The sequence below is a fragment of the Podarcis muralis genome, chromosome 6, assembly GCF_964188315.1.
Source record: "Podarcis muralis chromosome 6, rPodMur119.hap1.1, whole genome shotgun sequence".
Lineage (NCBI taxonomy): Eukaryota > Metazoa > Chordata > Lepidosauria > Squamata > Lacertidae > Podarcis > Podarcis muralis.
The window spans coordinates 45,439,053-45,466,695 of NC_135660.1; the positions used below are offsets into that span (position 1 = coordinate 45,439,053).

General features: G+C 40.7%; 1 protein-coding gene across 1 annotated transcript in view; it reads right to left on the reverse strand.

Moving 5' to 3' along the window:
* CFAP43 (cilia and flagella associated protein 43) overlaps positions 1 to 27,643 on the reverse strand; it is a 45,155-nt gene that overhangs the window by 4,262 nt on the left and 13,250 nt on the right. The window contains exons 11-33 of the mRNA XM_028730344.2: positions 25,834 to 25,914; positions 25,173 to 25,321; positions 24,395 to 24,498; positions 23,097 to 23,237; positions 21,953 to 22,122; positions 20,371 to 20,523; positions 18,029 to 18,159; positions 17,171 to 17,342; positions 15,519 to 15,617; positions 14,202 to 14,279; positions 11,622 to 11,747; positions 11,024 to 11,128; positions 9,511 to 9,627; positions 7,936 to 8,142; positions 6,587 to 6,793; positions 5,990 to 6,079; positions 5,808 to 5,888; positions 4,583 to 4,708; positions 3,488 to 3,607; positions 3,300 to 3,407; positions 2,515 to 2,601; positions 1,540 to 1,628; positions 435 to 642 (exon numbers count right to left, since the gene is read on the reverse strand). Coding sequence (XP_028586177.2) covers positions 435 to 642; positions 1,540 to 1,628; positions 2,515 to 2,601; positions 3,300 to 3,407; positions 3,488 to 3,607; positions 4,583 to 4,708; positions 5,808 to 5,888; positions 5,990 to 6,079; positions 6,587 to 6,793; positions 7,936 to 8,142; positions 9,511 to 9,627; positions 11,024 to 11,128; positions 11,622 to 11,747; positions 14,202 to 14,279; positions 15,519 to 15,617; positions 17,171 to 17,342; positions 18,029 to 18,159; positions 20,371 to 20,523; positions 21,953 to 22,122; positions 23,097 to 23,237; positions 24,395 to 24,498; positions 25,173 to 25,321; positions 25,834 to 25,914 — 2,949 coding nt within the window. The remainder of the gene's footprint in view (positions 1 to 434; positions 643 to 1,539; positions 1,629 to 2,514; positions 2,602 to 3,299; positions 3,408 to 3,487; positions 3,608 to 4,582; positions 4,709 to 5,807; positions 5,889 to 5,989; positions 6,080 to 6,586; positions 6,794 to 7,935; positions 8,143 to 9,510; positions 9,628 to 11,023; positions 11,129 to 11,621; positions 11,748 to 14,201; positions 14,280 to 15,518; positions 15,618 to 17,170; positions 17,343 to 18,028; positions 18,160 to 20,370; positions 20,524 to 21,952; positions 22,123 to 23,096; positions 23,238 to 24,394; positions 24,499 to 25,172; positions 25,322 to 25,833; positions 25,915 to 27,643) is intronic.

Here is a 27,643-nt window from a genome sequence, read left to right on the forward strand (position 1 = left end):
AGGATTGCTGAGAGTGCTCATGAGCTTGGGAAGGCTTTATTTTATCCTCATCCCCTTATCTTGTGACTGTATCCTTTGTTGTACTGTGGTGCTGCTCACAACTTTGGGAGCCTGAGGGCTAAAAGTGGCGTTTGTTTGTAATATAGCTTGAGAGCATAGCATACTAAACCACTGTTATTCATCCTGTTATTGGAGTGTTTAGGATGTGATGCTGATGACTTGGCGCATGTATTCTCTACATACAAAGTCTAGAAAGGAATAAAAAGGGAGCTTTTTGCCTTGTGGGATCATTAGAGCCTGTCCATACATTTCCTACCAGGTGAGCATTGTGGAACTCTGACCCTTGGTATAACATTCAGTTCAGATCAAATTACCAGAATGTTGTTCAACTATTAAAATATTTTTCAAAGCACAGTACAAATAACTTTCCCTACCATCTGTTCACTTTCCACCTTGGCTCGCCGAGCTTCACAGAAACGTTCCCAGTTGGGAAGGTCAAGACCCTCGGGTTTGTTTTCAGGTTCATCCATTTCGTCAATGCCCTTCATTAAATGGGCAAGAGCAGCCTTTAAAGCCTCTGCAGAGCCTGGCCGTTCACCATAGGGGTTAGCAGAATCCGCTGGAACCTTCGCCCTGAGAGCTCTTCCGCCATGGAACAGAGCAGACAAATAAGGATTCTGCTACAGGTTGCTTATGAATTCAGAATAAGGATGCTTGTCATTAAGATCACTTTGTTTCTAGATGTATTTCTTTTGCAAAGTTTGCAGGTACTACTGGCTACCTTCATGTTTACTTGCTTACTTTTACAGTTCCACATACTGACCAGCAGTAGAGCCTACATTCCTTTCCATGGAGCAGTGGGATGGCAGTTTAGACTGCTCACCTTCATAGCTTGAGGCTTAGTGACTTAATTGTAAATGGCACCCAGGACTTGAAGTAAAATGTATGCGTTGAACTAACTGGGAACAGTGTCCATGGTCTTATCATATTTAACATAGATGAAAGTGGACAATGGCCAAGAAAGTCCAATACATACAGTCACATTTTTACTTCAAAAAAGGAAACCTCCCCAAAATGAGGAGACTGATAAAAGGAAAGTTGAAAGGGAAAGTCAAGGAGGTCCTTAGAGTTATTCAAAACCACAATAATACGCCACTGAAAACAAGTTGCTGGAGTGGTAATCCCTAGCCACAGTCCATGCTCGCACAGATTGGAAAGAGTTGAAGCCCCAAAATATTAAGAGTGTCACAGGTTAGCCACTGCTGAGCTTCACAGATTCTGAAGCTGAGTCTTACTAGTTGAGCAAGCTATAATGTGAGGAAAACCGCATGGAACTGAGTTTAATAAGGAAAAAGGTGCCAGTTCAGGCAAGAACTATTTGTCTGCCAAGATGAACGATGTAAGCTGATCGTTTATAATAATGGTTCTGGCATCATTACTATCCTGTTCTATTTGCCAGTTTTGAAAGCAATTTATACTGTTTCTAATAAAACACTGCCACCCGTGGAAAAGTATTTTCCTTTCAACACGAATGCTTACCTTGGTCGACGTTTGTAAAGTTTGAATAGCTGATCAATATGATGAGTGGGAAGATCTGAAAATTCCTTTCTAAACCCACGTTCCATAAGCTAACAGTGAAGAGGAAAGCACAACCTTATGTCAGTCTAGACTGAGTTTAACCGTGTTAGTATGCACCATCCTGCATGAGAAAGATCTATAGAAAACACTGAAGGAGTTGAGAACCTGCATAGATAGAGCTGCAGAGTATAGAAGCTGACTATTTAGTAGAATATATAGTGTTATTAACAGAATCTAGACATTCACCAAGGCAGCTTTGCAATATGCTATAAACAAGATGTGGGGAACCTGAGGCCCAGGTGCTGGCTGGCATAAAGCAAGGCTAACTGTTCACCTTTACCTTTCTATCCATCTGAAGCAGTGCCCAAATCCTGAGCTCAACCTCCAGCTTTATGAGTCAGTTAAAGTGTAGGGAAGAGGCATAATTTTAACACTTTATTTCATATATCTCAGGCCAACATTGCCCTCACATTTCATTTTTAGAACAGCAAGCTTAATTCAAAAAACCAATAGGGAGCTGTCCTCTTACACATTTTAGAACGCCAAATACACTGGTGGTGCTTTATAAATGAACAGAGTGTTATGGAAAGAATGGTGGAGAGAAGAAGAAATACCAGGTGAAAACCAGTCAAGACCATGCAATCTCTAGCTATTTAGGTCTTAGCTCATGAATTTTTTCACAAATATCTAGGCATATTTATTTCCATTTACTCACAAAATATTACAATGGCAGTTTAGTATCAAAACACTAGTACTGCTTATAAAACAGACCATTTCTACATAGGAATGGAACATCTACATGTGATCGACAACTTAATTGAGTTGGATTACTTGAATGTAAAATTAGTTTAGTCCAAGTAATCTCAACAGAGTTTGTGAATTTTAATCCTATAGCTTCAGCTGAACAGTTTGGAGATCTGGTTTTAAGGTTCTTACTTTGTCTTCAACAACTAAGATGTCATAGGCTTCTCTGTGGGCGTCCACTTCTGCTCTGGATGTCTTAACTGCTTCATTAGATATTACCTACACCAAAAAAAGTAGATATGATTGAGCAATAATGTACATACAACCGTTCCCAGAAAAATTAGCCCCTTATCCTTGAAACTCAATACATTCTTTAACAGTGTTTCTATGTTCACACAGATAGTAAATTGCCATCAACAGATAGCAGGAGGGCGTAACATGCACAGCACCAGGGGTAAAAAAGGGACACAGGTGGTGTTGTGGTCTAAAACACTGAGCCTCTTGCGCTTGCTGATCAGAAGGTCAGCGGTTCAAATCAGCGCAACGGGGTGAGCTCCTGTTGATCTGTCCCAGCTTCTGCCAACCTAGTAGTTCAAAAGCACACCAGTGCAAGTAGATAAATAGATACCGCTGTGGCAGGAAGGTAAACAGCGTTTCCGTGCACTCTGGCTTCCATCATGGTGTTACATTGTGTCAGAAGTGGTTTAGTCATGCTGGCCAAATGACCCACAAAGCTGTCTGTGGACAAGCGCCGGCTCCCTTGGCCTGAAGCGAGATGAGCGCCGCAGCCCCACAATCGCCTTTGACTAGACCTAACCATCCAGGGGCCCTTTACCTTACCTTTTATGTACCGGGGTATCTATGTATTTGGTGGCTTATTCAGTAAGAGGAGATATTTTAGAGAGAATTACTGTAGAGTGTTGGGCAGATTCCATTAAGAAGCAGGTACTTTGTCAAATTCCAAAAATTATTTTTACCTTTTCCTTCCTCTTTTTATTAAGGTAGTGATGGAGCCCAGCTTCTCTTGTGCTCAGCTCTTCATCCAAAAGCAGTGAGTAAAGGAGGTTAGTTATTTTGAGTTCTTCCTGGGAAAAGGTTTCAAAAAGGAACAGTCAGACTGTAGTTTGTAAGGAATTAGCACTGGTGAATACGTGCAGACGCTCACCTGGTATATAACCATTTCTGAGTTGACTTTTTTCTCAAAGAGCCTTGTCACAATTTCATCAAAGGATTGTGTAGTTTCCTGAATAGAACTTTGAAGTTTCCTCAATTCAGTGTCCAGAATCTAAGGGGTGGAAGGGGGGGGGGGTAAAGGTGCTGTGTTTGAATATAGATTATATGTAAGATTGCGGCTCAATGAACTTTTTGTTTGTGCTTCTTTTAAAATCTGATACTTTGTTTTTAAAGCGTGTAAAATTCTAGATGTTCATGTTTGTAAGAACAAGCCCAGCAATAATCAGGTTTGAAACACTGAAGACACATGGCATCCTCTCTTATTAGTCATTTAGCAGGTAATTAGCCCTGGGTGGGGAATGAACAAAAATAATTAACCAATAAAGAGGTAATAACCAGGAAACAAAACCAGACTGATGGAGAAAGGCAGCCAGTGGGTCCAGCTGACAACTGTCTCCAGTTTTCAAAGGCTGGTGTTCTCAGCAGCCACAGTTTGGCTTAAATATGCCCATTTCTGATGTGATTAATGTATTCTCTATCCAGTTTACCAATAACCTAAAGATATCCCATGCCGTATATTTTGTTTGCAATTTTCTTTAGTTCTAGGCCTATTTCACAACATTAATTGTTCCTTTGAAACATTTAAGTCAAGCAATACGAGGTTTCTTGGTAATCCCAGCTGACTGAGAACTTCACTACATTAAGACTTGTTCACTTCCAGCGAGTTAATTTTAATGTGAATTGTCCAGTTGTGAAAACAGGCCATGAATAGCAACTTGATTTTCTCAATCTAAAAATGCAAGGCAAAGATTGTTATTTTTCTTGCTCATCTAATACTGTTGTACTTATAACTAATTATTCACTCTGTTCAATTACAACTTGAGTAAAAAAACTGATAAGATAGTTTTTAACAACATGACAATACCCAATTCTTGGAAAGCTAGTTATGGTTTACATTTTCATTTTGCCTCATCAAATAAACTTTCAAACTAATCATACTAGATTTGGATTTACTTAAAGCAGGTAGAAATACTTTTTAAAGGCTGAGAACCTTGATAATCCTCCTTCTCATCTTATTTCTGATTACCTTTCTGTGTTTCTCTCTCTCTTCATTCAGTTCCTTAACTTTCTTCTCATATTCTTTATATATTTTTCTCTCATCTTCATTCCACAGTGCTTCTTGTTTTATTGTAAAAGCCGGTGCTGGAATCTCCTGAATATATAAAAGTGGGAGAGAGATTCAAAAACAGCACTGGATATTCACTAACATTATAACGCTTAAAGGATGTATACCTTGAATTTCAGAATGTTACTTTCTGGTGACACTCAATATCATGATGGAAATAATCAATGAACTGCTGCTGTGTAGACCTGAGGTTTGCACAGTTCCTCTCCACTATACCACACCCTCAAGGAGACTGAAACCTGCTTCTTTTAATTTTAAACTAACAACACTCTCCCACGGGTGTGAACTCGGGGACCTGTGGTTAGTTTATACTAGAATTTAAGGGGGGAAACCAAGGTTTTGAAACCTCACTTGGATCTTGGTTCGTTCTCACCATAGTTTAAATGAACCACAGTTTCCCAGGTTCAGGTGTCACAGGGAATTTTGGTTGGTTTGTGATCAAAAGTGGAAGCATTTTGCCTCTTCAAAGTCATTTTCACTGTTATCAAGCCTACCCATGCCTTAGTTCACATGCTACACCAACATATCTGTTTTCCTGTATAAGTATGGGAATGTAAAATTGGGGTCCTTGATCTATTGTTAGTTGCATGCCATGGAGGTTATTGTTCTGCCCTTAGGTACACTTTGATTACTTGGGGGAAAGACAACTGGGGATGCCTTGTGCATCCAGTTATAGGAAAAACTTGCCTTATTGCTGCTACCTGAAGTGAAAGGGGCTTTCCTCCCACACAGAGTCTGAGGCTGGACACAAGTGACATTTCATTACAAAAGACATGGGTGGAGAGTTCTTGGGACGTATTGAGTGGAGTTAATCCACTATCATGCCACGGGGGGAAGCCCAGCCATAGAGTCGTCACTACCTCTCCAATCTATTTTTATTGTTTACTTTCTTACAATTACATCCCACCTTTTTCAATCATAGAACCCAAGGCAGCATGATATACGTTTAGTTCCATGGTGGCCACCTATCTAAGCACTGCTTAGTTTTGGGGCTATTTTTAGTGCTGAATGATATTAGTTTCCTAGAACAAGTGTTTAAGGTCTCTCTTTATGAGATTAATGCTATATTTATTTGTTGTCATGTGAAGTCTTACTTTAGCTATGAGTCGATAAAAACAGGACTCACCATCTTTAAAATATCTTCCTTTTTTATTTCAAGGACTCCATTCATCATGTCCATAAGGCCACGCTCTCTTGCATTGTCCTCCTGAAAGCGAGAACAAAGTAAGATGTAACAATGTAGAAATGGAGCATGAGATGAGAGAAGTGAAAAGTGTAGAAAATAAAGCCCTGTTGTCACCAAACTACCTGAGCAGCAAGACGTCGTTTATAGTGAACTCTAGACATAATTTTTTCTTTTGCTTTCTGCAATGGGGTCAAGTACTTTTCCACTTTGATCTGTGAAGACAAAACGTTCAGATTCAGCTTTTTCAGCAAGTAGGCTGCCTGAGAATTCACAGTCCCCGCCCTACCTGCTAAATACCAGTCATTTTCTTAGCATCCCTGCTTGACAACAATACTGGACTTTCTCATGGCCTTGTAGAGTCTATACCTTAAAATATCCGCATTCTACAGTAAGGGGTACATCTTCAAGGTCACAATTTGAAGCAGAACCTCAAGCCCTGTTGGGACTGACTACATACTGAGTTGCCAATTGGGCAGCCCCACCCATCTGTCCAAGCAGCCTGCTGGGGAAGCTCAGGACCTGCATCTGGACCCTGTTCCCCACCCCTGCACTCAAGCAAGTAACCCCATCTGCCTGCCCGGGAATACTAGGGCTGAAGTATATGCCATGACAAATGTCACCAGATGTGTTCAATCCTCTTTGAAGGGATGCAGCTCCTCAGGTTACTCGTGCACTCTTGGTGTTCGAGGCAAGAAAAACCTGAATTTTATATACTCAACCTCTGAGTCCAGAATGATCAGTGCTTGATCTGGCTTCTCTTTCTCGGAAAGAACTGGCACCCAAATTTCTTCTTGGAGCTCCAGCTGCATCAGGATCTCTGCGATTCTAACGTTTCTTTCTTGAACACGTGCAATTTCTAGGTCTTTCATTCGGATGACTGCATCAAACTCCTTATTGAAATGACTCTTCACATTGTAAATGATGTTCTGAAATAACAGGTAAGAAGATGGCAGCAATACTGCAAAAGGTATGTGGTAAAATTCTAAACCACATAATGAAACCCGTAGACTAGTCCCCACAATGACAAATACTTCCGGGAGCAGCTACTTCTGGGTTAGCGGAGCTCAGAACCTGAAGCGTTCGTAACCAGAAGTGTTTGTAACCAGAGGTACCACTGTAATACACACTCAAAAGCATCGTTTCAGTTTCCTCATTCTGCTTAAAGAAGAGCTTTGTGAAGCTCAAAATCTTGCATAATTCCAACAGAAGTTGTTTCAACAAAGAATGTCAGCTTTGTTTTATACTCTGGAACAAATGTGGCAATAAAATTATTTCCAAACAGCATGTCCACTCAACCGCTTCAGTCTATGGAACTAGCACTGTTACAGGTGCCACTTAATATTTGTTGTACACTTGTAAGAAATCAATCTTTTAGTGAGGCAGCCCCTACACTTTGGAACTCCCTGCCTGTAAATATCAGGCAGGAGCCTTCACTCCACTCAGCCATGAAGCTCACTGGGTGACCTTGGGCCAGTCACTGCCTCTCAGCCTATCCTACTGCAAAGGGTTGATGTGGGGGTTAATTATGGGGAGGAGAACCATGTATGCACCTTGAGCTCCCTGGAGAAAAGATGGGTTATTAGATAGATAGATAGATAGATAGAGCACATTCAAATGCCACATAAATTTAAGCTGACAAGGGATTTCATATTTACTAACTTTCAAAGGATACTATACTATCCTTTGAATAGAATCCTAGAACTACATAGCTAGATGACAATCTTCTTCAGTCCTTGTATCAAAGATGGACTCTCCTTAATCAATATTATTAACTGACTTAAAATATCATTTGGATTCTAGCATGTTCCGAGCAATTAACAGGTTCCAAGCAAAATTTGTGATAATGGGGCAGCCACATTTGTTGCTTATGTGGCCTGCATTCTGTCATTCCCTTTTATAAAAAAGAGAGTATAAAAAAGCAAGTAAATGAAGGATCAAAATTCCAAAGAAATAAGATAGTATGAACAGTTTTGCAGCAAAAACCCCTATCCCATCAGAGGACACTGAAGAGCAGTTTTGACTAGATATAGTTAATGAAATAATAAGCAAACACCTATGAAAAAGTTACCCGTAGCAATAGAATTTGATTAATCTTCTCCTCTCGAGTGTGCACTTCTAGCTGGTGGTATAAAGTTGATGTATTTCCACCATAAAGTGAACTCAGGCTCCCCACCAGAGCATCTACTTTTTCTTCTTCCTGCTTCTCCCCTTCCTCTGTCTTTTCCCCTTCAATGACTGAAGGTTGAGATTCAAATTCAACGATTTGCCTTCGAAGCTAGATATGTATAAAACAACACAGCAGCTTAGAACAACTGAACACATTGTGCCAAAATCATATGGATCCTACAAAACACATATCCGAGAATTTGGCATGAAACAATTCCAGTTTTTCAGATTAAAATATACATATATGCAAGGTGAGCGCCTGAAAACAAAATGAACAGGGCATCGCCTGAAGGCACATGGCAAGCAAACATTTTGAAGCAAAGCATGTCTGGGTCTGTTCAGTGCTTGGATGGGGGATTCCCTGGAGCCTCTCTTGAGTCTCATGGAAAAAGAAAAGATGCCAATAATAGAATAAAGAAACAATGTTTGTGGAAATTTGATTAGTTTACATAGCTCAGGAGTATTTGACAAGCTTACTTCATTAGATGCATGCCTCAGATTACAGGTGTTTGCTACTAGCCTCAGTTGTCTAATTTAGAGTTCTTCGTGTTTGGGGATGGGAAAAGCAGAAATAAAGGAAGGGCATAATGAAGAGGAATTCTGGAGATGAACAGTGAATCCTTAATAATAGTATACATTACGCCTTTGGCCTCAAACAGAAATGACATTTCTCATTCAACAACTCTTTGCACAAATTTTCAGAAAGTAAATGGGAGCTGCAGGGGGCCCTGATCTGAATTAGGGCTATAGGATGGGGGAGATTTATTTTAACCTTTTGGCCCCGGTCCCACAGTTTTGACCTGCATACCCCCAGCCCCAACTGATATTTTTATTTGGAGGAAAGCTCTCATGCACAAAGGAGTTGCCGGGGGAGCAGTGGAGGGAGGGAGGGATTCTGATCAGGACCATGTTCCTACTCTCTTCCATCCCACTGTTTTGATCCAAAGTGGCCCCCATCACAGATGCTACTCATGCTATCAATGAGTAACATAAAATCTGTTTTGGCCCTAAAAGATTAATGGAAACCTCTCAGATGAAAAAGGCAGGAATTCAAGGAGCTAAACTCTGACAAAAGTAGTTTATTTAATAGTCAGGGCAGCAGTAATCTCAGGGCAACTACCCTGAACTCATGGGAATACTGACTTCTGTGCTCCATGTTATATGTTTCCAAGGAGATCGAGTATTTTAACATGAATTGCTATGTTTCATATGTACTGTTCATAGGAGTTTTCTGTCTGTATTGCTCAGACACATAGTAGATGCAATTGTTGAAAATTCATGGTTAAGGATACAGAGCTAATGAGGGAGTATTTCTAAGAGCAAAATTCTAAATTATGAGGTGTAAGGTTTATAATAAACAATATCACTTCATTCAGCATGGGAAACCTCTAAGAGGATGGCCTTGAACATTAGGGTTATTACATAATCTGAACATGTGGATGGGGATTTATTTTTGGTGGCGGTAAAGAGATTCTACCTTTAGATCTATTGATTCAATCTTCTTTAAATAACAAACTCTCTCCAACATGTACTGTTCTTCCGGACTCTGTTCTTTCATTGGGTAATTCTGAACTTCGCAGGATGAGTGGAAGGCCTTTTGGGTGGAGAAGGGGGAAATAAAGATTCTGTGGGTGAGGTTCTTTCATGTTACTTCAAGAAAATTTTCAACACAGACATGTGCAATCTCTGTCCATTAATTTGAAAATTTACACCAACAATCCAAATGTCAGCTCCTGCCAATTATAACAACATTAAGATTTCAAAGTCATAACCTGCTAATATGGAGAAGCCTTACACAGGAAGATGGGAAGTTATCATATTGAGTCAGACCATTGGTCCCCCTATCAGTGTTGTATACTCTGGCAGCATCTCTCCAGGTTTGTCAGGATACTTCCCTAGCCCCACCTAGCGATAGCAGGGATTGAACCTGGGGTTTTCTCATTCAACAACTATGGGCTGTTGGGACTGGGAAACTTCCCACAATTTGACCAGACAAACTAAGAGATTGCATAATTCATTTTTCACCAAGGCCCTGGAGCTTTTCTAGGCTGCCCTGTTCTCTAGATCCTTCAAAAAAATCTCCCCTTTGATCAGTTCTGTCTGAGATATGATCAGTATCTCTGGCCTGAAAAAAACCCCCACGTATGAGTTTTTAAGTCAATATGATACAATGCAACTAATATTTGGGCTGTGTTTGCACAGCCTGCTAGACTACAATTTAGTGCAATGTGAATGAGCAGGAACAAGCCAAAGCAAGCCCCCTCTTCATGTATGGAGAGGAGGAGTTTGGCAGCTTTTGCTTCTGAGTTATCATAGCTTGTCATGTCATTTGGACTCAGAACTGAGTCTAGTTCTCTCCTAATTAGCATAGTTTTCAAATTGGTTATTATTCATTCATTTATTTTTTTAACTCCTACTATGTTTATTCTGATTTCTCTTTTTTTATATAAATTTTACTTATCATTTCCCATTTTACATCAAATTCTAATACCCCATTTCGATCTCACTCGCCCCCTTTCTGCAGTTGCTTAAATTCATGTCTTAACTGCATCTCCTAATTTACACCTAATTATTAATTATTTCATACATTCAAAATTGGTTTTATCTCACTGCACGTCTTTACATTAATCCTGCTAATTATTGTATCTGTTCACAATAATTTTTAAAATATTCAATAAACGATTTCCAGTCTAAATTAAAGACTCTGTTATCTTGATTTCTTATTCTTCGGGTGAGTTTCGCCATTTCTGCATATTCCAATAGTTTTTGCTGTCATTCTTTTACTATTAATATTTTATTGAGTTTTGTCCACGAGATCTTCTGGCTCATGGGACAGTATCCTGCATGTACACTTATGTGGGAGTAAGCATCATTGAAAGCAAACGGCCTTAATTCAAGTAGCCATGTATAGAATTGCTGTGTTAATTACTTTACTTCAGTACTTTAATTACAACAGGACCAAGCTGAAAGAAAAAGTCCATAGATGTTACCTTAACTGAACGCCCTTTAACCGACATGGTATCCCAACACTCTTGTTTGATGATCTCACGTAAATAGCAGTTGGCCAGATTTTCCATCTCTATATCCTTCTTTACCTTTTTTATAATAGAAAAAACAAATGAGAAGGATACAAATTCCACTAGGTTACATGAAAATCATATATATATTAGTATGTGCTAAGCAAACCTACAGGAAGACTAAGTAGCAAAGGGCTGGTTTGCACCACCCTGACCCCTGCTCCCTGTCTGGCCTGATCTCCTAGCCAGCAAGAGCTGGGTGTGCTGTTTGCCTGTGTCAGTCTGTTTGTCCTGTTAAGATAACTGCCTGCAGATAAGAATGTGTGCTGATTTTTGTGGGTTTTGTCCGATTGGTGGTGGAGTGGATACAGCTGGCCACCTGCCAAGTTTGGTTCTCCCAGGGTAGGGGGATAAGGATCTGGCCCATCAACCAGAACAGGTTCCCCACCCCTGCCTTAGGTAGCTTTAAAAGCTTCGGCCAGCATTTGGTGTTCCTGTGTTCTAGTTCTTTACTCTGTCCCCAATGTTTCTTTCTCTTCTGCAGCAATCTTTCCCCACAAGTTCACCTTACCCTTGCCACTTCTGCTTCACTATGCACTTGCTGTCTGTCTTGTTCTTCTACGTCCAGATTGAATTCGTATTGCTCCAGCATCTCATTTTTTGGTACCATTGCATTTTCAAACATCATATCCTGAATCTGTTTTTTTAAATGATAAAGTATTAGTGAGGGAGGCTCAAAATGTGTTTGTAAAAAGTGAAGGTGCAACATGCTTGTCCAAACATAAAGCGGACATGGATGAGAAAGCCAAACAGCCTTTGAGTGGTTCCACTTTGGGAAGTATTTGGGAAGTCTGCATCTCCATCTTTTAATATCAGCAAATATCTACCTACTTATGAAACTGTAGGAGGTACATTGTGCATTTAAAGTTTGGAATGATTCAGACACTGCTCCTTCTCCATGCAGGTGTTGGAAAAGCAACCCCAAGAGCTATCAGACAAATTCTGCAGCTAGAACCCATAAAACACACACTTGATCAGCATTGTTAAGTGCTGCTGGTCCTGCTGTGTAGACTTACACTGGTGCAAATACAGTGGTACTCCGATTTTTAACACCTTGGTTTTCGAATATTTCGGTTTTTGAACGCCGAAAACCTGGAAGTAAATGCTTCGGTTTTTGAATGTGCCTTGGAAGTCGAACATGCCACACAGCTTCCATATTGAGTTTTCCATATTGAGTTTTCTGTATTGAGGCTTCCGTATTGAGTTTTCAGTTTTTGGACGTTGCGGAACTCAAACGGTCTTATGGAACAGATTATGTTCGAAAACCAAGGTACCACTGTACACTGTTAATGGGATAACTGAAAAGTTCATCCTCTTTGCCTAATTGTTCTGGAATATCTCAATAAGGAAATGCACTGATCGTATTTTTGTTTCTTTGGGATCTATGTGACTGTCAGGATCTGGCAGGCTGCCAGCTCAGATAATCAGCACGCAATAGTTGTATTTACAAGAAGATTTATTGTACACAGCCATTAACCTCAGCCATTAATCACACTAACAACCGTCCATCAAGATGAAGCTGAGGCATCTGAGCTCAAATTGCGCCTTCAACAGGAAACACGAAAGCGCCCCCCTCTTCTTCTTCGATTGATGCCTTTCCTTGACTATTGTTCTTCTGTGAGCCCTGGGACTCTCAGGGTTATCTCCCACCTCTTCCTCTGACAAAGAGTTTCCCCTCCCGTGTTAGGTGACTAACGGCTGCTCCTCAGACAACTGGCCTCCGTCCAGCCTGCTCTCACTACACTGATAAAGTAGCCTCTCCTCCTTCTGAGAAGGGGGGCTGTAATCCACTGCCTTCGGTTGGCTGAGAAAGAGGCAAGTCTCTTTCTTCCTCTTCTGACTATCCCCCCACTCAGACTGCTCATCTTGACTGTGGGAAGTCATGTCCATGACAGTGACTTACAGCCTCTGTAAGTTCTCCAGGGTTTATTGCATTGCATTGACTCCAATATGTGGCATTTGGCTCTGCTCTTACTTGCAGCTTGGACACTCACCCATATGCCTCCCGTGATCTTATTATTGGGCATTATACTCCCTTTTGAGAAGACAACATTCCCTTTTGAAGACAACCACTGCCATCTCTAATGTCTAAGGGCAAAATGGCTCCATGATGTGGTGCTCCCTAATGGAGGCCATAACATGTGAGAATTGCTTATCTCCTGGAATGGTTCTGTCAAACGAAGATTCTCCACAATGGTCCTAGTTATGTTCACTAGTATAAATAATCAGGCCAGCATGCAAACAGGCCTGAACACAACAGCCCTCTCTGCCTTGTGCTTCCCAGCAGCTGGTATTCAGAGGCACATCACCACCAAAAGTGAAGGATATTGTTGCTCTCATCACACTTTCCTGCTATAAAACACCCTGGAGGACTGCAGTCATTAAAATAAGTGACAGAAACCATTGTAATAATAAAATATATCAAATAATAAAAAGTAGAGCAGCAGAACATAGGACACTGGCATAAAGAAACTCCACATGATCATGCCAGTCTATGTGGTAATCAACACTTGCACATAGCAGCAACCAAATGGAAACATTTACAGTGACATCCAGTTACCTACTGTAATAAAATCAGCCTTAAAGAGAACACATCAAAACTGTTATCTCATGAAGGCAGAAGGAAACCCAAGTGCAAGACAGTTGGAATAAGCATCTGACTCCAGCCAAAAGTGTCCTCTCCACTTTTGGAGAGTGGAAACCTCAGCCTAAGTTATTGCTCAGCCTACGTTATTGCTGCAGGATATGCAAGGCTCGCTTTTTGTATGTTGTGATAAAATGCAGAATAAAGATGCAGGCTTTGAAATTCCTCCCCAAGTGGCACATTAGATGCGGGTCTGCTCTTAAATGCCCTTTATAAGCAGCTGCAACTGAGTTTTGACTCTGTGAAAATGACCCATTTGATCTTTTCTGCCCATATTAGCTCCCAGTCATTAGGGGATAATGGTTCCTATTCAGGTTAAGGGTCTCCAGAGAATGGATTTAAAGCTATGTTTAAAAGTCACTATGAAATGGGCAGTGTTATCTATGGCTATGGAAAAGCTAAAGGGCAATGCCCTGAAAATGCTTCTGAAAATCTGTCAACACACACCTTTTTGCGTAGCTGTTTAATTCTGATTTTTACTTCTCTTCTCTTTCCATGAAACTTTCTGGATTCCACATTCATAGCCTAGGATGTAATAGAGAGAAGGACAAAGAGAGAGAGGGGGGGGGGGAAAGATGTTTGTTTATTAATCATTCATTTGATTTCTAACCCATCTTTCTGAATCAGGCAGGGTGAGGCCGCCACTTAAGGCAGCGGAAACCCCCTGCAGGTGCCCTTCCACCTCTGCCTGTGGAGAAGTGATGCTGACATTGGCTTGATTTCAGGTGAGATCTCTCAAAATTGGCACAGCAGGTATAGTGGTGCTGGCAGCAGTGCAGCACTTCCTGTTTTGCTTCAAGCACCCCTGTATTTTTTGATATAGAAAGATCCTCAAGTTGGCTTACATGAAATGTACAATACAAGAACATGAGGGCTGCCTCCCCCACCAAATGACATTGCTCCGGGGGTAGGACTGAGAATTTTTTGGTAATGACCAAGAGCAGAGAAGAAGTAGCCAGGAACAGATGCTATGCCTTGAGGGAGCTGCTAAGTAACTAACAATGTGATTCTAGATATATGAAATAAAGTACAGGTAAGCTCTAATGGAGATTATAATGTGAAAATCTTACTGCCTGTAGTTTCAGTCAAAAAACTTGGCTAGAACAGAAATAAGGACAGGCGCCAGTGGTGAATGACTGGGTGACCAACCAGCAGGTTTGCTTGACAGTAAGTGTCCCAATCACTTGTAATCCTGTGCTATTAATGGTGCAGACTGCAAACTTCCTGAGAGAAGCAAATGAATTTTCTGATACAAAGATCTGGTTCAGACACCACATTCCCATTCCAACAAAACCTGGTTTGTTGGACTGAGAATTTGTTATGAATTTGAGCACCCTCTCCTGCCTTTCCATAATCCTCTCATTTGGGAGCAGACTACATGATTTCCTATGGTATCCAAACTGGGAAACTGTGGCTCAGTTTTGCAGGTTTGGATGTCAAAGCAAACAAATAAATCAGGCAGTTAGGCATACAAAAGAAAAAGTGACTGGGGAGGAGTGGGCTCTCAAGTTTGTTGCTTCTTCCCGGTTCAGCAAACCATGTTATTTCAACCAGAGTGGTAATGCCTAAACTGGTCTAAAGAGGAATCAAACAGAAATGAAAAGAGGGGCATTGGTACATACATAGCCTAAGCTGCTCGGTTTTCACTCCCAAGCGATTTCTACCAGTTTTTTGATACTGGGGCAGCTTTAAAAACAGAGCAGCACGACACCAAAACACATTTCAGTTGCCACCGAGACTTTATTGCAGCACTGGACAAATTACCATCTCTGCTTTCTGGTCCAACCATGTATTCTCTTCAGGTTTTGCTTGAGTCAGAAGAAAGTATTCATCTTGTTCTGTTGTATCAATAAATGATGCCTTCTGCAATGTTATATTAAAAAAGAAATAAAGACAGGACCTATTATCGATTTATCTTCAGAATTTTCAGCCACCAAAATGTGTTAGTACTGTATTTTTGATTTCCATTTTGTATACTGAATTTTCATTTTAAGATATTTAACATTTGCTCTCTTAATTTTTCTTATAGGATGGGAGAGTGCAAATTTAAATAAATCTGAATAAATGAAATAATTATTATAAGGCTTGCTTTGCATAGACTCCCAACAAGATTTGTCAATGCTGGTGGCAGACTACCATGGTTGTTACAATTACCGTATAAAAATGATTGTTTATAGAAACTAATCAGAAAACTAAGTTCACTATTATGCTGGTCTGGGGCCTGCCTAGCCCTACAAACCTTTGCCACTCATCACATTTCCTTGCTTCTAAAGGGATTAGAACTATACTAAGCGTTATATTTACTAAAACATCATCACAACAGTAGACGCATAATGCCATGGAGGACAATACAAAGTGGGACTGAATGATGATCCATGGCCTCTATCAGTTTTATCTTACCATTCTTTCAAAGAGCTCAGAATGGCTTATCGTTGGGTTACTGCAATGAGTCAATATCCTTTGGGTGGCCATGTTGGCCAGTCACAAACTTCTCATAATTAGGGCATGCCCCTGCCTCATGGGGTGGGGTTTTATCCTTGATACCATGCTGCACAAAATGAGGTCAGGAACAAATGAACTCTCAGCCAATTCCCTGCAGTTCAGAGCTTCTGAGGGTTGGGGGAAGCATTCAGGGCTCTCTTTCCTCTAGCTGTTTTTGGACTACAACTCCCATCATCCCTAGCTAGCAAGACCAGTGGTCAGGGATGATGGGAATTGTAGTTCAAAAACAGCTGGAGGCCCAAGGTTGGGAAACACTGCTCTAGCACATTAGACATTATAACTGCATGGAAGGCTCAGAGACGAGCCTCTCCATTGTCCAGAACCAGAGTATGAAGGTAGCCATTTGTTTTGCTTTCTGCTTGTATGCGGGAAATGAAGATCTAAAACATACTGCAGAACCTGCTCATGTTTTGGGCTCCCTCCTCTGTAGCTCCAGTATTGGGAGGAAGCTTCAGGCTTAGCTCTGTCAACAGAACATGGTTGTCACCATAGCAAGGGGGATGAGCAAGAATGTCAAGCCCTGGCTATCTCATTTTGTCTTCCCCAACAACTTGACAATACAGGTCATCCAGTGAGCTGCCAGTCTTCACTAGTTTTCATCATTCTAATAAGCTGAACAGGAAGATGGTCCTAAAATCTAGTGAAAGAGAATACAAACATACCCAGTTCCATATATATTCATCAATTCTGTATTTTATTCCTACTAAGCTTAGTTTATGGCAGCTTCACGCAATACCTCCACCAATCACATCACTTTATCCAGAGCATTCATCAGTCATTTTCTCCACACATCCTCTAACAACAGATTGAGGATGCACTGTAACTCATCCACAACTTCCATACATGCACATCACGGATCTATATAGCACCTATGTTTCAAATACCACACTAGTATATTTAAAAAGTCTTAAAACCTGAGAAGAAATGCTATCCAATGATAACTTAAATATGGGACTTGATGTCACTGCCCATTCTGGCATGGTCTTTAGGTGTGCATTTCCTTGGAAAATATAGTTGTCGAGTACGTTGTTAAGAAGGTAAGCTCCGAAGTCAGTGGCCTCCTTTGATTTGCGCTCTCCCAGTTTCCTGCAAAAAAGAGAGAGAGAAATTAAACGACTAGGAAATTGGTAAGGTTGTACCACCATAATTAATGGACTGATCAAAAGATTGTTATATCTAAATCCAATGCTTATTTGCTCAAAAATAAATGGTCAGGATAGTAGCCCATGTCAATTAAATTAGAGCCATTCCAGACATCTTTCTTATTGCAATTCATGGTGATTTGTGCTCATGATGGTTATATGCATTCCCACTTTCAATACTGTTTGCACCTGCAGTTTCCATTTCCATTCACTGCATGTTGCTCTACTTCCTCCCAGAATCCTGTAAATTTTTACACCACCAACTTCACAATTTTTATGCAGGTTTTCTTTTGCTATGGTGCTAGAGTCCCACCCTCCATCGCCACTCAGATAGCAATAATATAGAAACATTGAGAAGCACTGCAGAACACCTAATAAAGCAGAAAAATGTGGGGGAAATCCAGTATACTGTAAATGACACATTAGAAAACACACCTACCAAAAAAAGCAGGAGAGACCCTTAGTTGCCCTTCTTTAGCTGACATAAAACTAGTTGTTTGGGGTCAAATAATAGAGATATAAGTATATAAAAGTATTTAAATTGCTCTGTTGAATAGGAAACGATAGCCTAATGAAATTGCTGAAAGGCTGTTTTATGTCATATACAGGCATTCTTCAGCTTATACATACTTCCATTTCAGACAAACAAGTGCACCGTCCTGCATGCCATTTACAAGAATATGTTGGCCATCCAGTGAGAATGCCAAAGATCTGATTCCCTGTCCATGATACGAATGGCAGTATTCACGAGTCAGAACCTCCTTAAGCAGGAAGAGAGAAAAAATACCACTGTTACCTGATAGTCAAGGAATTCCTTCTAGAGAGAGGGACATTGAGATTCCGCAGCCTGCTTTTATTGTCTTAATTATGGTGAAGAGATTGGGCTGGTAGAATCCGGGATACAGCTCTCTCTGAGCATCTCACATATCAATGAAAAGTAACTAGGAAAAATCTAAATCAGATGTTTTTTATGCTATTTGGTTTAATTTTTTTATATACAGTACATCAATACAACAGTGACGGTACATAGACCCCCAATGATCCAATGAAGTTTGTGGAGAAGATATGTTTTAGAAGATTAGGATAAAGTAATTTTTCGATGCCTTGGATACTGATGAAAGATGCAGCACATGAATTAATGGAGGGTATTATTTTCCCTTTTCTTCCCCTTCATCTTATCCATTCTAGTTTTCCTCCGCCACTACACCCCAGCTATATCAGTATGTTTAATGTTGTTTGCATTTTGTTCTCCTTTTATAATTTTTTAAAGTTCATTTTTAAAACAAGAGAGATTGGAAACATTATGTCAGTACTTGACCAGTTTATTTAATTGTTGTAATCTGTACCCCATCAGACCAAAGAGTTTTGGAAGGATTACAGCAGAGAAATAAATGCATCTAAAACACATTCTGCAGCCATGTCCATTTTAATAGGTATGTGGTTCACTATATTCACGTTTAAATGAGAAAAGCTGAATATTAATTTAGAGACAAAGGCCATGATTTACAGCGTCACATGCACATGAGTTTCTCACTGATGGATGTGGCAGATGAAGCTCTGAAAGTGCAGGAAACACTTCACTCTTTCATACCTGGAAAGAAGTAAGATCCTAGCTCTGTATAGGCATTATTCTGTGTTTTAACACTGCGTAGGGGATTTTGCACACCAGCCCCATCTTCAATGTCTGTGCATGTTCTGGTGAGACCCATGCCATCCACAAACTTCTCATGTTTCACAAGAAGGTTTGAAGGAGGGCTCACAGAATGCTCAGCTGAATGTGCTTAAAAGCCTGCTTGTGACCAGGAACCCTGATAACACTAGGATTCTGATTGTGGGGAAGCTACTAAAAGCAGGTTTAGAAAACCTAAACTGACCTTTATGCTCAACATGGGATTAGATAGGCATGGGGGGGGGGGAGCGGGGAGCTAGAGTGTGCAACCCCCCCCCCCCCCCGCTTACACACGTTTTTCAGAATAATACCAAAAAAGGCCTCTGGTTCCAGCAGATTGCAAGTTATGCATATTTACCATGACAATCTTAATTATGATTAACGGTTATATCTGCACCATGTTTAATGCTAACTGGAATTTGAAGGTGTGCAAACCCTGGTTAAGAGGGAACCTGATTCTCATTAACTAGGTTGAAACTGATAAATACAGCCCCTTGTCATGGTTAAGGTTATCAGAAATGTTTTGGTGAATTGCATGCATGACAAGGGAGGAGCTGGGACAAAAAGCACACCATCTCATGGTTAGCTCCTAGTTTCTTAAGCATGGTTCAATGTGGTTCAGGGTGGTTCTTCAGCAAAACCATGACAGAGTTCCATAGCTCAACAATGACTTATGGTTTCAGGATGAACTTAAAGAAGATCAGCTGAACTCAAAGGCCAGTCTGCACCCACTGATAAAGCTCTGACAACAGTCAACTTAGTCTGTACAACGTGCCATTGGAGAAGCTGCTGAACTCGTGCATCCTCCTTTCTCCCATCTGCCATCTTCAGAACTCCTATCTTAGGTTATGTCACCTGCCTCCAGTCCTTTGTGTTCTGGTCTGCCTGAACCAGAGCCAAAACACAAAGATTTGCATGCCATGGGTAAGACCCAATCCTGCCTTAAGCTAAATTAAGTTGTACCCAAATAATAGAAATGTGAAGAAACAGTAACACTATGCACAAATTTTAATGTGAGCATGTTGTTCTGTTATAAAGACTGCTTCGTTTGTAAACAGATCACTGAATGAAAGGGGGGGAAAGTGGTATTTTATTTTTAACTGAGACCAGTGAGATAAAAATGCATATTCTTTTGTCAGCAGTCTGCTATTAGTAGCACTAATAGTGTTACTGGAGAGGTTAAAATTGGAATAATACGTGCATGAAAGATTAAGCTGCATAGATTATTTTATTAGTTAGCTTAAGCACCTATGAAATGCTTCTGACAAGCAAAGGTTAATGGGAGCCACACTATGACAAATACCAGATTTGAAGCATCATGGATAAATAAGAGGCCACTCTCTGAAGCTGAAGCTAACCACTTGCCATGTGCTGACAATTCCAGGAAACCCCGTCCAAACTGTTTGCTTGGTGTCGTCTTCTCTGCAAATATGATTGGCTGGTCTTTCCAGGTTATCTGTGAATTGAACAGGTAACATTACATAGCAGATGTGATTGTGGTAGTATTCAAGAATCCTCATGTAAAATAGCTAAGAAAACAAAAGAAAATAAGAGGATGGACAATTTTTAAGTCTTAAGACAGGGCTATGTTAAATCTTTATGGGGACTGCTGTTTGTAGTAGGTTTTACTGCCAACCCTACATGTAGTTCTCTTGGGCAGAAACCAAGTCGCTTCTGTATTTCATACAACTCACCAGTACTAAATGTAAAGCAGAAATTGGAGCTGCTCTCCAAGACGTTACAGTCTTGCTGGCCCCGTGAAGTTCTTGTGAGTACAAGGTTCCCTAGATGCTCAGTGTCAACCCAATAGACCCCACTACAGCTCTTGGCTTTGCAAACAGAGCCTTGGAAGCATGGCAGGAAATCTCCTATCTACTATGCGAATGCCAATCAGGGACTGAGACTGCCAGGCCCTGGCATGTGCCAGTGATGTCATCAGTGCTTGGAATTAAATAGATTGATTTAATGAAGTTTCCTAAATTAGTTAAAGAAATCTCTGAACTATGCCTGAAAGTATTTCCCGTAATTGGCAGGTGAACTGAATGAGAATTAAATTCATTTTGGTGCAGGACGCTGAACAATTTCAAGTTCATCTTCAAGTTCATTCTCCCTTGATGCACAGCCTTAAGTTACTTCCAACTTGATTATTTTATACTTCACCACAGCAGCTTGCAACGTTCTGAATGTTGAGGAAAATTACTGAGGACCAACTGGATGAACTTGAACTGTGAAATCAACATGAAGGAACTACTTCATTTTGTATATGAAAGATCATGAACTGGAGCTAGTTCCTTTTTGGACATGTTATTACACTTGGATCACTCCCTAGTGGTGAGCAAGATCCATCTCCAGCCAAAGAGATGGATAGCACAAAGAAGAAAGTGTGGCCTCAAATCAACACTTCTACAACAGCCATACCTGAACTTTGTGAATGCTTCTCTGATACCGTTGAACAAGCACTGGCACTGAAGAAAGGTAGAACTACATCGAAGAGGCAACCTACAACACAGCTATGTCCTCTTTTAGCAAAAAAGCACAGCAGACTGGTTTGAGGCCAGCATTAAGAACACAGAGATTGTTATTGATGCAAAGCACGAGGCTCCTGTGAACTACAAGTGTGCATCCTGCAAGAAGATGGTAGATGCACTGAGAAAGGTACACATAGCTACTTATCTAGGATAAAGTGTCAGATTTGGAAAACTGGGGAGTGCATAAGGAAAATGGGAGTAGGAGTTAAACCCTCTTCCTACTGCTGTAGGGCCCAGATTGTTAGGCTCCAAGGCTGTGAATTCTAAGAGCTTAAAGAAATGGAAATGCAGTTAACAAATTTCACATCTAGGTTGACCACCTTAAGTCACCTGATTTATTGTCCAATAGGATCATACCTTTGACGTAAGATGGTATTTGCAGATGAAAGGTGCCTGGGTAGCATAGCCAAACACCGTGCTGTCCTTCCGCTTGACCACAGAACTTAGAGCATATTCTAGTTCATACCCACGGGTCTGAATGACACGTTCTTTCAACTGCCCTCTTTCATTGATACACTCATCATTTTCTACAGGAAAAAAAAAAGATTCATAGTGGGGTGGGGAAGAGAGAAAGACGTTACTTCCATGTCAGTAGTTATCTCTCACTAAAAATAATAATGTAAAAAGCACATGATAAGTGTTAAGTACATAGATCAGGCTCTCAATCAAATGTGTAGTTATAGCCTGAATCTCTAGAATATCTGTACAAAGGACTCATCCACACTTCTGTTTTCCCCTGCAAAAACCCCATTTACTGCTGAATTGGAACAAACATCAATCAGGCTTTCTCTGGATTGATGTTTGCTCCGATTTAACACTAAAAAGCTGGTTTTCTAGGGGAAAGTGGCAGGACAACAGCTAAACCACTCAGACCCATGCCTAGAAAGCATGGGACAAAGAAAGAACAGCTGGGACCCATGTTTTCTTGGCACTTGACAAGCGGAAGTGTAGACAAGCCCAAAGTGTGCATCCTCACACTTCTCCCTATAAATGAGACACTATGGAGATAAGAAGCAAAGGCTTTCTCCATATTCTTGCTTTTTGTTCCTGGTTCTACTACGCTAGATTCCCTTCATTCTCTGTGATTACCCTACACAGAGAGAAAGAATTAGAAGTACCCACAACGAAATGTGCAGAGTGGTAGAGTACTCCTGCTTAGCCACATCCCTTCCCAGGATGTTCCATTCCATTCCCACCCTCCCAACTCCAGTTTTCTGTTCCCGCCTCCAGTTAGCCAGCATTTCATGATCACAGAATATTGCAAGTCCTGTTCTCCCTCCCCTCTTTAGAGTCCACCCCAAATAATGCTTGTACTGTTGTGAACCTTGGGGTTCTCATTAGTCTGCTAATACCACCCCCACCCCCGTGTGTAGATGGTCCATTTTGGCAAGGAAGGGCTCCACACCTGGAGAATGGGTTTCCAGTTAGCATATTTGATTTTTAAAAATGACTAATACAGGACACAACTATAGCAGAACTTCACACGGTATTTCATTTTTACCCAGAACAATCTTTGAAGGAAGATTAAATATCTCCACTCGTGCCCTTTTGATCTCCGGTGGACAAAGGAGTACAATCACTTCAGTTGAATTCTTTTCTAGATCATAGACTGAAGTTATATCAAGAATCTCACTGGTCATTGCTAAAGTGAAGAGAAATCAGTATTTCAAGCAAGGTAGAGAATCACAATGATATATTCCTTCTATTGGCGTACAATATATTAGGAGCTCTGGGAAGGTAACACCAAGTAAAGAGGTAGGTAGACTAGCTTTTGAAATTAGGGCCTCTTTGTCTGTGACTATTTCTCTACAGGGAAAAACCTGAGAACATAAGGAAAGCCCTGCTGAATTAGGCGCAAGGCCCATCTATTCAGGCATCCTGTTCTTGCCATAGTCAATTGGATGCCTATGGGAAACCTGCAAGTAGGACCTTACTACAACAGCACACTTCCTACTTCTGATTCCCAGCAACATTGGAAGTAGAAGATAGTCAACCTTATATCACACATATACACATAAAAACCTAGTCCCAATTGAAGGCACTCTTAATCACTTGTAATTTGTTACACAACTTAAGCATATTGCAAACTGCAGCTTGGAAGGTGGACAAACCAGAATTAGAAAGCTGGTTTAAATCTCTCTTTGCCAGCACCATGACCCTGATCTGAACTGGGGACCTAACAAATGCATTCAGTCTTATAAAATAATGTAGGAGTTCCGATAACAGTTCTTTTCACCACTTTATTATTAAAAACTCAAGGAAGCCCATTACAGCTCCTTTGTGCAAGGGTGTTATGCGTAAAGTTAGGCTTGCTCACCCCAAAAAGAAATTAGCATGATAGATACACCAGGTCACAATGAGTGGATATATATCAGTTCTATTATTAACCCATTTAAAAAAATTGAGTTGGTCCTCAAAATTCCAATGAACAGAAAGAGCCTTTAGGAAACAGCCCCCCTCCCCCAATTACCTGCCATAGTGTTTTCAGATTTTCTTCTGTAGCTATAGAAGCTATGCAGACACTTCTTTATTTTTAAGGAAACTAAAGCAAATATTCACAGGGTGCTAGCAAAAATCCAGTGTCAAGGAATTTCCTTTAAATGTGGATAGTATACAGGCCGGATGATATTCTCTCTCAGCCTTAAGACAAACTATTATTTTGAAGTAAAACCTTCAGTTTCTGCAGAGTATCATCTTTTTAAAAAATGCTCAGGAAATAATATCCATTACCATTTGCAAATATTGCAGCCAGCATATGCAGTCAACAAATATCCATGAATTTTGAACGTACTGTATTACCTACGTATCCAAGGACTTGAAATGATTCCGTGGGCAGAGCATTTAAAATAAAGATATATCCATTTATTGTTGACGTTATGAGAAACTGACCACTTTGTTCATAGCTTGAGAGGGAAAAGGAACAAATATAGTACATCAAAAATTATTTATTAACTATTTATTTCACTAAAAGTATACATTGCTTGATCGTTAAAAAAAAACCCTCAAAGCTGTTTACAAATGATAAAACAGTAAATCAAGAAAAAAATATAACCCTACTTTAAAGCATACATAAGTTAACAGACTAAAGTTACTCCAATTTTCTAAGCATCTGAGTAGGTGTGTATAAACACAATAGCTTTTAGCAGACACCCAAAATAGTAGTGTGACGGTGCCTACTTGATCTAAATAGGCAGAGTTCCAGAGGATGGGGGCTGCCATGCTTAATTACCGGTAAGTATTGTTTTTGTCTTGAAATATGGCAACTGATATGGCAGGGAGATGGCGGCATCTGTCACTCCCCCCAGGGGCTGCTGGTGCCTGACCAGGGCCGGATTTAGGTTTGGGGTGGGAGAGGGGCTGGGGAGGGAGAGAGAGAGAGAGAGAGAGAGAGAGAGAGAGAGAGAGAGAGAGAAGCCGCCTCCACCGCACGCACGCAGTCCATCCCACCACTAGGTCTGGGGGAAGGTGAACTGGCCCCCTCCAAAAAGGGTTTGCTGACCCCTTTGTATCCGGTGGGCCCCCTGCTTGTGTTTGAGCCCAGGCAGTCTTTTTTGCTCTGCTTTCTCAATATACTTACTGCAAAAATTGAATAGGATGTTCAGAAATGGAAACTCGGTGAACCACCCTAGGCGTTTCAATGGCAGTAAGATCTATAAAGTAAAGTTGGCCCTTTTTAGTTCCCGCTGTGACACATGAACATGAAAGGCTACAGGCCATTGCCGTGACCTATGGAAAGAACAAATGACAGTGAATTTCACCGTGACAGGATCTTAAGAAACATTTTATGGCAATGACAAGGATTCTTAGTTTTTCAAGTGCAAGTTACTTTTATGGGGTTTCGAAAAAGAATCCTATCAATCATGCATGGATCATTATTAGGCCATACTTAGTTAACATAATTCTTCTTGTTTTATTCTTGACACATTTGCATATGAAACAGCTTCAGAAATGTTTTTAAAATTCCATAGAAGTTCAAAAGCATGCTTTGTAAAATAGCAAACAGTGAATCCATATATATAATATCATATTCTTTTTCATTTTTCTCATTAAGTACCATCAGAGTACTCTTGGTTTTTCTATACCAAAAGCTCTATTGGATAGACTGTTTTACTAGGAAAAATAATATTGGTCTCTCTCAAAACTCTAGTTCTCTGCTGGACCAAATGTATTGCTGGCTTGAATAAGACAACAGATAAAATGTCTCATTAATTACATACTCAGATTCTGTTTGTGCATACCAAGGTATGTAGACATAGCTTGCTGACAAAAGCACCATCTTCCAACTGCCAAACATGTACCTCTCCTGATCCTGCTACAGACTACAATATAAGAGGGGAAAACGCTGTAAGCAACAATTGAAAATAAATCAGGTTGGTGACTTGACATACTAGCTATGCACACCAGTGTGCTCTATTTGCACTGATCAAGTTTACTTCAGAGCCAACAGATGTAATGGCAGCAATTTTGTATGCTGGATCCAACTTTAAAAGCAAAAGCAAGTTTGCGAGTGAGAAATTCAGAGCTTCCGGCCGGGCTCCTGGGATATCTCCCATCAGCACTACTCTCCAGGCACTCCTATCTGGGACTCTGAAACCTGAAGCTGATGCTACTCTGGCTCTGAAGAGGGAGAAAGTATTTAGTGAGAAGGGCAAGGTGGTGCTAAGCCATAGGAGGAAAGAGGGTTCAGATCCTTGCTTCATGCAACCCATTGGCTTTTAATATCAGATCCTAAACCCCATTTCTATGTTACTAGAGCAGTTCCAAATTTAAACACAAAGATGCGCTATCCAATCTATCTGGTCTCCCCCCCAGGACATTATTATAGACAAAACAAAACAGATTTCCTAGAGAAAATAAGTAAGTTAGCAATCTGTTGACACTCAAGCTAATACACCTTGTGACTGAGGGCGTACTTGTGGCTACACTAATTCCAGATTTTAGTGAGCAGTTCTCCTTATTTGTTTACGGGGCAGTTATGCAACAATGGGCAATCATTTTGCATTCATCCTGATTTGCTTGTAGCATGTTTATATGGCTTCCTGTTGGTAATTCATTCGTCCCACCATTTTTAATGCAGTTCCCTATTACTCGCTAAACCACATAAGGCCAGTTTCTTTTGATTTGCTGTGCTAGGATGGCAGAGACCTTTAATCTAGTTGAACTGCACAAACCTAACTTGAATACCTCTCACAAAACTGTGACAGTCTAGAAGCACCGATTTCAAAAGGGAGTCATGTGAGATTAACTGTAAGAGGCCTGACATCTAAAGGTGGTGCTTAAACTACCTACCACTGCCAAAGGGATGCAACAACTTTGCACCAAGAGTTTCAGTATACAGAGAGATAGTGGACTTCAACTCCCATCATCCCTGACCACTTGCCATGCTGTCTGGGAACGACAGGAATTGGAGTCCAGCAAGGTCTGGAGAGCACAACCCTGCCTACTCCTATGTTTGGCTTACTAGTGAAATGCCTCATCCTCTTCCTTCTCTAGCAGTAGGACTAAAGCAAGGCTCATTAGCACAGCTCCCACTGCACGGCTTATATACATTGAAATAAAAAGGCCAGTTAGTTACAGTGGATCCTTGGTTCTCGAACAGCTTAGTTGACGAACAAATCGGCTCCCAAATACCAAAAACCCAGAAGCGGTCTCATTTTTGAACATTTTTCGGAAGCCGAACGTCCGATGCAGCTGGCGGCTATTGTTTCCGGGGCACCTGCGCCAGTTGCAAGCCACACCTTGGTTTTCAAATATTTCAGGAGTCAAACGGACTTCCAGAATGGATTAAGTTTGACAACCAAGGTTCCACTGTATTTGTTTGTTACAGGTGGTGACCATTTTTGTGCAGGGGTTTTGTTCCCAGCCCCCACATACATTTGGCAGAGCATGCATAAACCCACCCTGCCCCATTATACCCCCATTCTGCCCTCTTCTGGGTCCAAAAGGACCCATGCATCAGTGATCGCGTGTCAATTGGACAAGCCAAAAATGGTCACTGCCTGTATTTAGTTTTTATTTACAGCCTGCCTTATCCAACTGCTTACAGTG